General features: G+C 37.8%; 1 protein-coding gene across 15 annotated transcripts in view; it reads right to left on the bottom strand.

The window, feature by feature from the left end:
• Window positions 1-609: 609 nt before the first annotated feature.
• The window catches only part of LOC124276067 (beta-1,4-mannosyltransferase egh-like), a 129,001-nt gene continuing 114,325 nt past the window's right edge, over window positions 610-15,285 (bottom strand). For 13 of the 15 annotated variants that reach the window (XM_046711708.1, XM_046711715.1, XM_046711709.1 and 10 more), the window contains one exon: window positions 610-8,569. In XM_046711708.1, the coding sequence (XP_046567664.1) occupies window positions 7,109-8,473 (1,365 nt within the window). In that variant the 5' untranslated portion in view covers window positions 8,474-8,569 and the 3' untranslated portion in view covers window positions 610-7,108. Of the gene's footprint in view, window positions 8,570-13,617; window positions 13,746-13,769; window positions 13,791-15,285 lie in introns of those variants that run through there. The other 2 variants (XM_046711722.1, XM_046711721.1) reach the window with 2 other exon arrangements.

The raw sequence follows: 15,285 nt of genomic DNA on the forward strand, positions 1-15,285 counted from the left end.
ATGTTCTGAAAACTGAAGATTCTCTGCTTTGGCTACCAGTAGAAATACAGCCGCAGGTCGATATATATCTGTATCGAAATATATAAATATTTCTGTTTTAGGATGTTAGTGTGTATCAACCTGTGCATGTTGTTCTTCAACGTAATTGTAATATTGTAATATGAGCTAGACCATGAACAATGAACAATGAAATGTTATATTTTATTACACTGGTTTTATAGCTCGTGTGGTTTTGCTTTTAATAAAGTGAAAATCTATGAGATGTAGTGGGATTAAGATGAGAAATACCAAATAACAGATTTTTCCATGTTTCTATACTGATAATAGTAAACTCAACTTCTCCTTAAATATAAGTCATCAATGAGTCGGAATATCAAGCATGTGTTTCTATGTTACAAATGATAGGGCGGTTCTGTTCATGCACACAATGCAACCTTCTTCCCATACTTTTTCTACTCACCTTCAGAAAGTCTTTTCTGACGTTGGGCACAATGTAACCCTAAATATTTACTGACATTTGGCTTACTGAGAACTTGCCAACACTTGCTGGAATTGTCTCTAATCACATTGTTTGCAGGTGCTAAGAAAAGAAAACTGACGCATGAAATATATGTTTAAAAGTTTAATATGTAATAAAAAAGCCCCTACAGAACATATTCACATGACCACACACAAATATATAAGTCATCTTGACCTGAACATATGCAATTGACTGTTACATACACAAGCCAACAACACATGAATGTACATGTATATGGTTGACTGTTACATACACAAGCCAGCAGGACCTGAAGGTACATGGTTGACTGTTACATACACAAGCCAGCAGGACCTGAAGGTACATGGCTGACTGTTACATAAACAAGCCAGCAGGACCTGAAGGTACATGGCTGACTGTTACATAAACAAGCCAGCAGGACCTGAAGGTACATGGTTGACTGTTACATAAACAAGCCAGCAGGACCTGAAGGTACATGGTTGACTGTTACATAAACAAGCCAGCAGGACCTGAAGGTACATGGCTGACTGTTACATAAACAACTTATCAAGACCTGAAGGTACAGATGACTTACATAAGCCAGCCATCTTGACCTGATAGTACATTTGACCCAGGAAGCAGTCTTCTTGACCTGAAGGTAGCGAGTTGACTGAACAAGCTAAACAAAGAGCTTATTACACCAGTCTGTGACAACAGCAGCTGCAGCATCCAACATGGCAGCGCCTAACATGGCAGCATCTGGCAGCGCCTAACATGTCAGAGGAACTCAAAAGTGAGCAATTCTTTTATAGTTTTCTTATTGTATTACAGATTCATTTGTATTGACCAACATGCCAAAGCTGAAACATGAAGAAACATAACAAAAATGTAATTGGGATAATAGGAGGCCTTTCATTTAATATATTATTTTTGATGACAGCAGATTTCAGAACATCACTTCAACAATTTTACATTTTTGGTTGGATCACAAGCTAGTTGTTTCAAAGAAGATTTTGAAATGTGAATGTAGTGTGTTGCTATGTGGATGCTCTTGACACAACACTCTTGTTTGTAGTTTTGGTAACTTAGCTTTTTCATTAAAAAAAAAAAAGAAAAACATACTGGTTTTGCCTGATACTTCATAAAAGTAGTCAACTGTTGTTTCAATTACTTACAAAATGGATACCTTTTTATCAACAGGCTTACTTTAAAAATATTAAACAGAATAAAAATATAGAGTCATAAAACACAATATAATTATGTTCTGCAGTAACTGAGAAAAGTATACCTCAAAACATCCAAACATGAAAAAGCAATATTTCCAGATTTCTTGACAGCCTCCATTCAACACAGATCAATAAGCAATATTTCATCTTATAAACACTTCAGACATGGTAAACATTTCAAACACAGGACAATCTAGTGAATCCAGCATGTGTTATTTCTCCACAGTTACCATGTTTACAGTGGGCAGGAAGATGAACATGAAGGTGGTGTCAAGCAAGGCAAGCTTTTACTTTCATTTGTATTATGCATTTCCCCACAAATAGTTTATGTCTTATTTCCACAGTTATAATCAACAATGCATTTTCAACAACCAACTTCTGCAAACAAATAAAGCTTTGTTGTAACGTTGTTTGAATAATACTTTATTAGTTACGCAAATAACAAGGAAGACATGAACCTAATAAATAATCTATTATTCACAGATTCTTCAAATTCCAGAATGAATAGAAAACATTACATACCATAACATCATGACTGTAAAATTTATTTAATGCATGTAAAATGTAACATTTGCTTACATTCATAAGCAACTGATTAATGCTTGGTTGGTCAATTATCAAGCATATTCTGAAATATGATATTTAAGTTTACAAATAATCGTGCATTCTGGAGAACCGAGGTTTGTCTTTGAATGACACACAGGCTTTATCTGATCCCTTGTATGATGTGTAAGACAAGCCCAGTGATTAGCGCATACAAAACATTTCAATCTCTTAATACTGAACATATATAATTTCCACAATATGAAGCACACCAACACCTAATACCGTACTCATCCAAATTAGTGCCACATTCTTTATAAACGCTTTAGATATAGCTGTTCACTCCACTCAAACAGCACTCATAGTTGTCACACATCTTATCATCAAGGTGTTCTTCCTACTTGAAATGTAATGACAAATGCTATTTTGTTACCATTTTATGATGATCCTGTTTAGGTGGTCTTGAGGGTTGAATACGGTACTTTTTACTAAAGTACTCCTGTTTTTACATTACTACAGATAAATATCAATACAGAGCCATATTATTTTATCAATTAAATGATAAATGACACAAATTACACACTAGTACATTATCAAACTGCCTTTTACACAAATCTTCAGCAAATCTTAGTAAAGGATCAAAGAGAATCTTGTTTTCAAAGGGAGACAATTCCAAGTTAGTCAACTGCAGAGTTCGAGAACTACAAACACCTTTCATCAAACTGAAACATACCATTAAACAAACTGGACAGAATTTCCAACATTACAGTTAAATTTACCAAAATTGATTTCTCAGTAGTTTGGCTGCAATTCTGTATTATACACATGAACTTACTAAAACAGAGCTCTCAATTTCTATAGCGCTTTGTGCTCCATTACAGATATAAGTACAGTCTACTACTGAAAGATGGTGGTTTGTGCATAGATGGTCCATTAAACTCTGATGCTTCATACAAACTGAGAAATATCTCCACATGTTAATCTGCTGACTTGGCAAGTCATTACTCACTAATATTCAGCACACAACTGAATGTATGCTTCTCAGGATATATTTGATGACATATTTCACATTCAAATAGTTTGAAGTTAAATTAGATAAAGATATATCTAATTTTTGGTAGATATGGAAATAAAAAATAATTAATTATTTAGGTACTACTCTACTTTCAAAACCTAAAACTGGTTTATTTCATAAAGAGCACTGAAAAGCTTTGATATGTTACCATGGCGGCGTTGCCTTGGTTACATGAAATAAGGGAATGGGCAGCAATGATGATGACTGAGATAAAGACAATGATCAAAAGCCATGTACTTCACTCCATGTAACAGATATGAACCATGACAAAATAATATACAAAACATACAAAAAATAAAATAGAATACAAAATGTACCCAAGCATACAAGCTACATGATTTAGGTAGCAATAAATAAGACAAAACGTCTGCACAACTTCAAGACCAGGTGCAGAGCATGAATGAGAATAGCCTCAAACATGGAAAGGGTTTTTTTCTTGGTTAAAAGTCATTTCACTAGAGCATTTGTTCTACCATATATTGTAAATCTAGAAATTAATCACTAATCATGAATGAAGCAAAAAGCCTCAAGCAATTAGATATCACACTAGTGTTTTCAATTATTGTGAAGGCTAAAATCTGATTTGTAATTTGAAGATAATTTGTTTAACCATACGTTGAGAAAAGATCTACATGTAGTGGTGAATAAATACTGTTTCATCGCATGGCAGACCTAGGCATTTTGGCAGACCTCCACCCAGGGACAGGCCAGCCCTCAACTCACTGCCCCACCCCTAGTGTTCACTGTTTCACACCTAGAAGCCTTCTCCAGAGTTCACTTTTCCACACCTAAAACTTACTGCCCCATATCTAGAGCTCACTGCCCCACCCAAAGGACTCACCCTTAGAACTCGCTGCCCTTACCCTTTAACTTACTGCTCCACCCTTAGGACTCACTCTCCAGGCCTAATGGCAGGCTCACCCTCAGTGGCTAAGGATGAAAACTTGTTCAGTCGAGCTGGATGAATAAGTTCTAAGAGGTTTCAAACCGCTCACAGAATTTTTTTTCTCTAAATTTGTAATGCCATAGCTTTAAATAGAAAATTATAAATTTAGAACATTTATGCATGAACATATTTGACAAATTCTGTGTTTCATTAGTATTCAATAAATCACTAAATTCAAGTAAATATTGATCTCAACATATACACACCTTTACTGCAGGCCAAGAAGATATTTTCCTCAATAAATGATTCAGGCAAGGAAGTAAGTCAAAGCCGAGGCTTTCGAAGATTAGGAAAATCTTAAAACGGAAGTGATACAAGATTTAACAGATATTCGAGCAGCACTTTGACCAAACAGGTGATACAATATTAGGTAACTGTTGATGGTACGACATATGAACACCTCCCACCCACTGCACGCCCACCCTGGGCCACCTGTAATTTGGCATCGGAGGAGGAGTCTGGCCGTCCCTGTAAGCTTCAATGGTCTGCCTGGTCAACACTCTAAGCTGCACAGTCACACATAACACTCATCACACGCTTGTAAAAAAGCTCATCAACTGGTGTAAATGACTATAATGTTCCACTGGAAGGACCAATCACATGGAAGTATATTCAACTCCTTCCTACACTATTGGCAAGATGTCCTTATCCATGAGTATTTGTAGATTCATGAATGAGCAGAAGAGGTTGGAGAAATTATTTCCTCAAATCCTTCATGCTGTGACAAATCTATTATTGTCCTGGATGTTTTTGGTCAGTAAGTTATGAGCGTCCTCAAAACAAAAATACATCAAATTATTGTTCGTTTGCATTGGTGCAAACTTGGCACAGTTCAGAATTAAACCAAATATAACCTGCACCAAGACAGCAAAGTTATAGAGGACAGCTCAGCTTTGACTGTGCTCTGACCACAGAATCTTTACCAAAATATTAACATGAGGCAGCAGCTATGGAAAAAAGTAATTAATTTGCTGTAGAATATTTTTGCTCAAGCAGCTGTGTACTGAAGCTATGTTTTGTTTGGAGTCATCTGATCCAACAAAATCAACTTCTTTTCTTTTAAACAACACTCATGTTGTAAGGAAACAACCATGTCACAACTCCAAATTAACTTTTTCTGAATTAGCTTCGAATCAAACTGGTTGTTCAACAAATCCGCTTTTTGACTCAGTATTTGTTTACATTCAAAACATACAAAAAGCACTATGTCTAACACAACTGAACAAAGACAACTTTTAGTAATGATCACATTCTTGATGAAATTAAAAGCATACATTAAAACATTGTAGGGCTTGTGTTTTCACTGAAAATCAAAATCACAAATAAAACAAAAGCTTTGTTAGAAATACTTAAAATCACATCAAGTCCATTGTAAAAAAACTTTAGAAATCTTTAGAGATCTTTTTGTTCACAGTACTGGTGCATTATAAAACTTTGAGAAAAATGTAATATATTTCAGAAGAGTTAGTATGGAAGACGGCTGTTTAATGGTTTCTGTCATGTTCAGGGTACATAGGCAAGGGGAAGTAAAGTTCAAATATCTTCATCAGTGCCTTCTGTGAACAATCATTCAGATGTCAAATGCTTGCCAAATACTCTTTTTGAAAGTTCAAGTGGTATCAGTCATTAATTGGTTGCAAATATAATAAAATATATTGTACTAGATGTAAAACTCTTGAACTTCTAAAAATGGAATAAAATGTCACTATGGATTGCTCTATCAACATGAGTTATCTCCCTTTAACTGTAAATTCCAAGAGAAGGACACAAGGTCATAAAATCTAAAATGGCAAGTAATGTAAGTGTATGTGCCAAATAGACTCAAACCATGAAAGTGTGAGTTTTCTTAACCAAAGCCTCCCACCCAACCCCTCCTCCTTAGAATTCATTTAACTTTCTTACACTGAAGGATTAAAATAAACTTGTTTTTAACCGCAGGAGACATGATGGTCGATAGATTGAATCAATAAAAGATATAAAATTGATTGTAAAACAGACTGCACTTAATTTGTAACAATGATATGAAAATTATCCATCCATGAGTGGAATATCAGCCTGCTCTACAGGTGATACTTAAGAACTAAACAGCCCTGTGTTCACACCAAGGCCGTGCTTGGAGGTCATGCAATGCTGAGATGTATCTTCGATGTAAAGTCCTCTCTTGTTTTTGTTGAAAGCAACATATAAATATTTGTCAAGGATGTTGAGACAACATCTGATATGGCCAGGAGAGTCATGAGTGTTTGGAAGGATAATCTGTCCATTTAGTAGATGAATGTCCTCCACTGCTGTTTTGGAGCTTGTGGTTCCGAGTCTTACATCACAGATCAGCACTTTGGTTACATGAGATTCTGACAGAGAAGTATCTGTTTTCAAGCGACAGGATTATCAGCCTAGATATTTAACATGGTTCATTTGTGAACAGAAATATTCCTAGGCAAAGCCAAATCAGTCCAGTATTTGGAGAACGGGAGGCTTCTTTAACATAGTTGTAAGACATAACTCAAACTCATTTGCCAAACCTATCACCATGCACTGAAAACTTGAGTTGAGTATTCCTTGGTGGTGGTTGGAAATGATTGAAAAGTTACACATTGGATACCTTTGGTTATTTCATTTGCCAGCTAATTCTTGCACAATGGAACATGGTTTTTGGAATGGAAATTGGTAAAATTCAAACACATAAAATGTACAATTAAAATTGTGTGCTAAAGCATTGAGCATTCACTGGACAATCATCATTCCACTTTCACACCAGAGTGCAGTCCTGATGCATTATGCAGCAAGGAGGAAATTACCTCCCTTTGATTGTAATGAGAAAATCCTAAAGATGGTCAGAATCAGACAATAGTTTGAAGTCGAATGTCTTTCTTAACTATCTGAAACTCAGGCTGTTTGTGGGGTAGCCAGGCCATGATGGCTACTACATTTTCTAGAACACTGGAGATGATAGCACAAAACAAAGAGGCTATCACCAGTAACACACACTGTAAAGCTCCCGTCCTTCGAATACTGAAGGATTTCATTGTGCCGAACATGAACAGAAACAGAATAGTTCCTAGAAATGAGCACAGGATGAGGTGAATGCCATTCCAGGCTGGCAGGGGCCAGATGTAGCCGAAAATGAAGCCCATAGTTGTGAAGGGGAGAGATAGTCCCGATGCACTCATAAGTATCACGCCAATCTTGTACTTGAAGGGAATCTTTCGACTGCTGGCCGTGAGGTAGATCCCCTGAATCCAGCGGCGTTGACGGATGTAGTCCATCAGTGTGAAGGTGCTTCGCTCCCACATTTCTCCCTCCACAAAGCCGAAACTGTAGCCCTCTTTGAAGGCCATCATGGCAAAGAAGCAGTCCTCTGCGATCGAAGATTCGGGTCCATGATCAAACGTTATGTGTTTCTCGGCTGCGGCATTTGCAATGATGAATGACCCCTTCCAGCTGAAGAAAGGTTTGTTGAGAGTACGCAGAGAGAAGCGTAGTGCTCCATAATCAACTCCTACACGAACACTGTCAGCTAGCGTGGTCACCCAGTTTACAATCTTATCCTTACTGTACGTGATCACACCTTGTCCGAATGAATGCTTGCCTTCTGATACAAAGTTGATGGTGCCAATGACGGAGCTTTCTGTGAGGATTGTCTCCTCATCAAGATGCACAATCCAGTCATCATCACTGAGGATGTCCACACCAGGTTCTAGGCTGTACTGGAGGGCTCGAGCTTTAAACAGTGTTCCGTTCCTTGTTGTATAGTTGTGAGGAACAACCAGTTCTCTTGTGCGGGGAATTTTGGGTAGGTTTACAGGAATATCAGTCACTACTTCAAACATAAAGTTCTGCAGCCCGACACTTGTACAGATTTGGAGGTTGCGTTCAACGTTTTCCCGCACAAGCTCTGGAAATAATCCACGTGTCACAACACGGAAACAGAAAAACGGTCCTAGAAGTGGAGATCTTTGGAGTTGTGGTTTTTCTGGAAATGTGTGAAAGCATATTATCCCAAGGAAATTGAAGCCAGCAAATACCAATGGGAAGTACAGGAATAACCTCGGAGCAAACAGGATCCACGTTAGAAAGTAGCCATATTTTTCAAACGGGTCAAATCCGCTGTCTTCATTTCCACTGAGAATTGCGTAATAACCATAGATGACAAGCAGCAGAAGGCACACACAGCCACCATGTTGAAGATTCCGTATGATGCTCATGATGTCGGTGATATGTTGATTTAATCCACTGTCCTCGTTTTCAGGATTTTTGATGAAATATCTCTCTGTGGTCACCCTCTAAAACATGATGCCAATCTGCAAAAACAAAAATATCACAATATAATTTTCATATTTTGCTACAATATCAGCATAAAATTATCAATCACAACAATGCAATGATGTGTAACTAATATAATTAGATAAATCTTTTCATCCATTTCTGATGGTATTTACTCGAAACCAGCAATTCTAACAAGAAAATCCTACTCATCCATTTATGAAAGTATTTACTCAAAATCTGCATCTCAGAATTAGACAGTACAATAATATTATCCCAGTGGAAACCTGCTCCAAGTCATTAATTCAACTCATGTATTTTCTAACATCCTTGCCACAAAATAGCATTATAGAATCCTGTCTAATACAGAGTTTGTTCAAGCCCTTGTTTAAATCACTGAGGACTTGCAACAATGAAAGGATGTAGGATAACATGTATTACGTCCCAAAATGACTGTTTTAATAACCTCTTTCAACCTGTAACATCAACAATATAGTCTGAAATTGCCAATAAAACCCTGTGTAAAACATGCTGCAAGGCACGGATCATGCACTTTCTGTCATTGTGTCAATAAGGGTACAATCTAAACTTCTTACAGCCATTCTTCCTCCCTCAATCAATACCTCAATGGCTTCCCTCCCCAGCTCTGTGCACTGACATCAGCCACTAAAGATTTACCACTAAGCTTCTCAAGGAACAGATTAGGTCTTCCTAGAAACTTATTAGAAGTGGTCTGTCAGGCTGATTATCAAGTACTTTTACCAGCTTTAAAACCTGTACATTGTAATAGGTCTTCAGTGTTTGGAAAATGATTTTGAAGACAGCAAGGATTGATTCAATTGACTCTAAACTCATGGGCAAGCCCCTGGATCAGGGCTTGTATTCGTGGCAGCTTCACATGTTTGAAACCTGAACATGAAGTAGGGATGTTGGCAGTATCAATGGTGGAAATTACAGCGTTGTTGATTACCTCCCTTTATGATGTGCCCAGAAGCAAATTGATGGGGCTTTACACCTGTTATATTATATGGAGTGAGTGAATGAGTGAGTGAGTGAGTGAGCGAGTGAGCATTTTATAGTGAGTGAGTGAGTGAGTGAGTTTACGCCGCACTCAGCAATATTCCAGCATTATGGCGGCGGTCGCATTTTATAGTGGTTCATGAACAAGTAGAATTGCAGCTGTATCACACCAACCTGTTTTTTAATGGTTGTTCAAATGAAATGGGTCCTTGTCATAACCGTTATGTTAAGCATTTCATACCACCAACTGCCAAGGACAACAGTGTCCTTAATCAGCATAGCAGATAAAACTCAAGCATTGATTATAATCTGCACATCATGAGCAATGACACCTGCTTTTGGGCAGAACACTGAATAAGTCAGACTTTACCATTATGGTCGTCCAATACATACTGAGTCCGCCTGGAGAGCAGAGGGTCTCGGGTTCGATACCCGACCGCATCATACCAAAAGACGTTAAAATATGGTTCTTGTTGGTCCCTGCCTGGTGCTCAGCATTAATGGGTACATCAAGGACTGGTCGGCTCGGAGTCAATGCGGCCTGGTATCTCAGTGGGCTAGCACTATAAAACCAGCTTCAGTCTGGGCTAGTACAAGCAGCCGGACAGACACATGCACACGCATGCACATCGTCATGTGAGCGAAATATCCTCAAGCACGACGTTAAACCCAATTTCACCTCACCTCACCTCCAATACATACTGGGGTATCTGTTCTTGCTTCACCACCCAACATGGTCAACAAGCAAACGATACAGACGTTCTGTTCTTTCATGACTTAAAATATACTTGTTCTCAAGTGGGAAAGTATTCAAGTTTAAGATAGGAAAGCCTTCAGAATGATCAGCTTCCAGGATAAGCTCTTTCCACTGGCATTGATATATTTCATAAAATAGTTTCAAGTCCTCTTCAGATGATAATGAAGCTAAACCTGAAATCTGCCACTGTTACAAGCAGTTCCAGATGATCGAGTACTTCAGCAAACTGTCAAAATGGCAGCCACAAAAGTTGGAACATACTGACCATATCAGTATTTCATTGGCACGTTATGAACCTCCTTAGGGATCACTCATCAAGAAACTCCATCAAATTCGCTCTTTCCAATAGTCAAGCTCCAAGTTGATTTTGACAACAGTCCAACAGAATAAAGTGCACCAAATAATGAAATGGCAAGAGAGGCATCCTCTTTGATGCTTGTTCTTTGAATAATTTATATCCTAAGGCAAAAAAATCCAATAGAAACTTTTTTCCCATTTCCTGGAAACTTCATAATCTAGTTATCTGCCGGAACCTATCATATTGTTATAGTGGATATAGCCAGACGCTGCATATGGCTATCAGCCATGGCCAACTGTCGAACATTAACACGCACATTACTCATGTGTTGATGGTAGGCAAACTGTTATGCGATGATCAAAGTTTTATATTTTGCATGTCTGGGTCATATGGGTTCATTGATTGAGTAAGACTGGTGTCGGTACAGCAGGTATCGGGAAACAACTCACATAAAACATCACCCTGGATTAGAATGCATGACAGTTCTGTATAGAACCAGGAAGCTTTCAATATAATCTTTAACAGGCCATCTGTCACTGACAAAAGCTGGCACAAGCTAAAAATGTGATTTTTTTGCTGTTACTTTGTATTTTTTCTTGTTTTGGTAAACATGCTAAAAGTTTCAGCAGCAATTTTTTTCTTTAAAGTCTAACTGTAGTGTTCATCTCAACAGTCTTTTCAAAATGGTACACTCATTTGCTCAGATTTTCAGATTCTTTCTATGTAGATTATATACAGAAGCTGAATAAACAGAAAAAATATTTCATAGACCCTGGCTTCAGTGTTCCATCAAGTGTCTAAAGAGAAGGATTTAAGACATGTTGTTTGTATTCAACATCATCCAAACAAACAGTTATTTAACTTTTCCGATGATTATCAATAGTCTCCATGACTTATTCACTATCACTAATTGCTTCCATGGCTTTCTGGTCTACAAATACACCTGGATGATTAGAAGCAGCTAAACCCGTCTGACCCCAACCTGGCTGCACATCGAACCTTGCTGACCTCCTCATCAGAACATCTCCGCTGACAGAAGATGTATGATAAACATACTCAAACACAGATACACAAACACAGGCAAAATCCTTTATGCATAATACACACCAATCTGAAGTAATAATGGTGATGTTATTGACAATGTTGTCATTGATTTCTGGCAATAAAACTGGTTTTCATGTTAATTCGTGACACTGTGATTTATGCAGTTATAGTCATAAAATTGCTTCAAACATGTCAATATTTCTATCAACGCGGTCCCTACTCTAGGAAAGCAGTGTGTCACTGTGTGAGTGAGTGAGTGAGTGGGAGAGAGAGAGTGAGAAAGAGAGTGAGTGAGAAAGAGAGAGTGAGAGAGAGAGTGAGAGAGAGAGAGAGAGAGACAGGAGCATGTTTGGCACAGTAATGAATATCCTGAGTGTCAACAAACCCTATCCTGCTCACCACCAGGTGTAGGGGATGTCTCAAAAGATCACGCCACAACAATTTAACTACTTTTCTTTTAGCTGAAGGAAGAAATTTGAACATTTACATTCATATTAAGTCCATAATTTGAATTATTTTTTTTAACCATTTGTAACTACCTGATAAGTAAAATTTCAAGGGACTCGCCAAAATTGTTTACTTATCAGGTATTTTACTTATCCAAACTTATCAAAACCTGCAAACGACAACCATATGAATGTATATGTATACAGCAGAATAACAGACAACATTTGTAAGTACAGTTGTCAGTGTATTGTCAACTGCTTGACGCCAGCGAGCTGTAAGTAGGATGTTTGTTTAGCTGGAGACTGACACATGCCCCTCATGTCAGATTATGTGGTGATCGCTAATTTAGTTATCCAGTCTCTTTTGTTAAGTAATTTACTTCCAGGGACTGTGAGAAGACGTTTAGTTAAGCGGTATTGTTTACTTATCCAAGTTAAGTTAACCAGACTCTAATAGTGATAATTAATGAAGAAATTTGCCGGGACCAAAGAAAAGTGTTTGTTTAGTTAAGCGGTCTTTACTTAGGCGGTTTCCACTGTACCTGTATCCACATGTTATAGTAGCTAGCTCACTATTATAGTAACTCCTGTCCCAATCACTGGTCACACAGCTTCATAATCCAGTCAACGTGCAGCAAAACAGGAAAGTACTGGTGCATTTATAACGAACATGGTTATAACAAATTCCCTGACATAATGAACTGTCTGTTCCGTCCTGGCCACAGGATGTATATTTGTGTACGGCAAACTATAACTAGTGCTTCATATAAGTTAGTTACAACCATGCTTTACTGTACGTCATCATGCAAGACTCATTTGATGTGTCTGCATCAAGTACTTTATTGAATCAGGACATACACTGTGTATCTCACTTTCTGCTTTTACTTTCCATGTCAGTGAGCGATATTCCCTACAAAGAAGCAAGCAATAGGAAATGAAACTTGATATCAGACCTCTTCCATGGTAAAACTAAAACTCACTCCTTGGCGAAAATTTATGTTGCTTTTGGCATTTCTTAAGAATTCATGTTGGTGTTGCAGTCTGATCTTAATACATCGTTGTGATTGAAGATATAGTATATGTGAAATACTTCCACATTTCCATCGATTGTGATGGTCACACACTGAAAACACTACACTTCAGTCAAGTTTCATTAATTTGCTATAAACTGATTCAAATAGATTTGCCACACACTGACCTATTTATTTGTAGTACTTAATTACAATTAAATATTGTGTGTTTAGGTACTGAAAAAAAACCCTTACAGGGACAATAGCAATAACACAAGTAATTAAGAAGACTCCTAAATTTTTGATTCAAATAAAAGAGTTCATGAATATTTACATATTCTTCTGACACATTAATTAGTCTGATTTTTAACAGAGACATGTCAGATACCTATACTGGCAGGTGGATGTGTCGACAGCAACCTACAGTCACCCAACAAGCTTATTAGACTAATCGTAAATCATTAATTATCAATCATATGTGTTGTTTTAACTAGACAGTAACACATCTCACCTCTTTGTGTGAACATATATCCTGGGAACCATCCAACAAGCGGTCACAGAAAACCCTCTAACAAGTGTGCAACTACGCCATTCACGACTGGAGACACCCCCATGCCACTGATCAAGGAAGTCAGATTTCAGTTTGTTACTCAACCCACTGACCTTTGACCTCCCTTTCCCTCCCTCATCACATGGGCTTGTTCTTCCTCTGATCTGTCATGCGTGGCCCTACAGCTGGGAGTGGTGGGAGATACTGCATATTTAAAGACCTGTAGATGATTTGCTTGTTTGTCATCGCAAGGCTTATATTTCTAAACGGGGCGATGATTGTAAAAACCACGTTTGGATTCAAACATCAACATCCTCCATATAGATCTGTCCAAAGAATTAAAAACCAGTATATAATCCGACTTCATTAATAAGTACTAAAATGAATTTGTTGTCATCTAAATATATATAGTGGAAGCCCTCTAAACCGGCATTCGTTGCAAACTGGTAAAAAGCCGGTATAGAGTGCGTGCCGGTTTAGAGAACTTTTCCCTTTTCAACCTGAGAATGATCTTCAGTATGCCGTAAAATATGACTGAACAACGTGTTGCAAGTACTAACCTTACTTCGCTTGTCAAAGCAAAGTATCTGATGTCTTTCGGCATATCAAGCAAGTATACACGTGACAGGTATCACTCACCAATTTACCATAAATTAACTAGCTACTGCCGGGACCAAATTCTAGTGCCGATATTGAGAGCATGCCGGATTGGAGAGCTCCCGGTTTTGAGAGCTTCCATTGTAAATGACTGAAAGGTCCCCACTTTGGACATAAACTATCACAAAAGGACTCAGCAATATTCCAGCTATATGGCGGCGGTCTATAAATAATCGAGTCCAGATCAGACAATCCAGAGATCAACAGCATGAGCATCAAACTACGCAATTGGGATAAGATGACAACCATTCAGCAAGCCTAATCACCCAATTAGTCACCTCTTACGACAAGCAAGGGTTATTGCAGACCAATTCTAACCTGGATCTTCACAGGTTGGCGGGACATAGTGAGTGAGTTTAGTTTTATGCCACTTTTTAGAAATATTCCAGCAATATCATGGCGGGGGACACCAGGAATTGGCTTTACACATTGTGCCCATTAGTGGTGGTCCGATTGATTGAAATAGTCGAAGATTGGTCGTAATGACTAAACGACCAAGCAATCGATCACATTTTGTCATAATCGAACACAAACAATTTTGGAATACTTGTTTGCATTGACAATATTTATCACAAGGTTTGTTTTGTTTGCTGTGTTTCATAAGCACTACAAGCTCGTTCCAAGTCATAGTTAAAATTTATCTTGAAGACTCAAGGAAATATATGTTCCTAACATATTAGTTATCCTTTAAAGCCATGAAATTTGCCAAAACAACCGAAAGAACTACATGTTTTTTCTTTTATTTTGTGTGCATTAACAAATATAACCAAGACAATTTGATAAATAACGCTAACCAACTATTTTCGATGACTGATCGGTTGTAATGAACCAATCATCAATTATAAGACTTAAACCAATCCCAACACTAGTGCCCATAAATATATATCTCCATACACACACATGCTGGATATAGAGGTGACAGGGAAGTCATGTGACACAAAGAGATAACATGGCAAGTATGTCATACAACAA

This window comes from Haliotis rubra, unplaced genomic scaffold (genome assembly GCF_003918875.1).
Source record: "Haliotis rubra isolate DU_JTF1 unplaced genomic scaffold, ASM391887v1 Scf205, whole genome shotgun sequence".
In the NCBI taxonomy this organism is placed as follows: Eukaryota; Metazoa; Mollusca; class Gastropoda; order Lepetellida; family Haliotidae; genus Haliotis; species Haliotis rubra.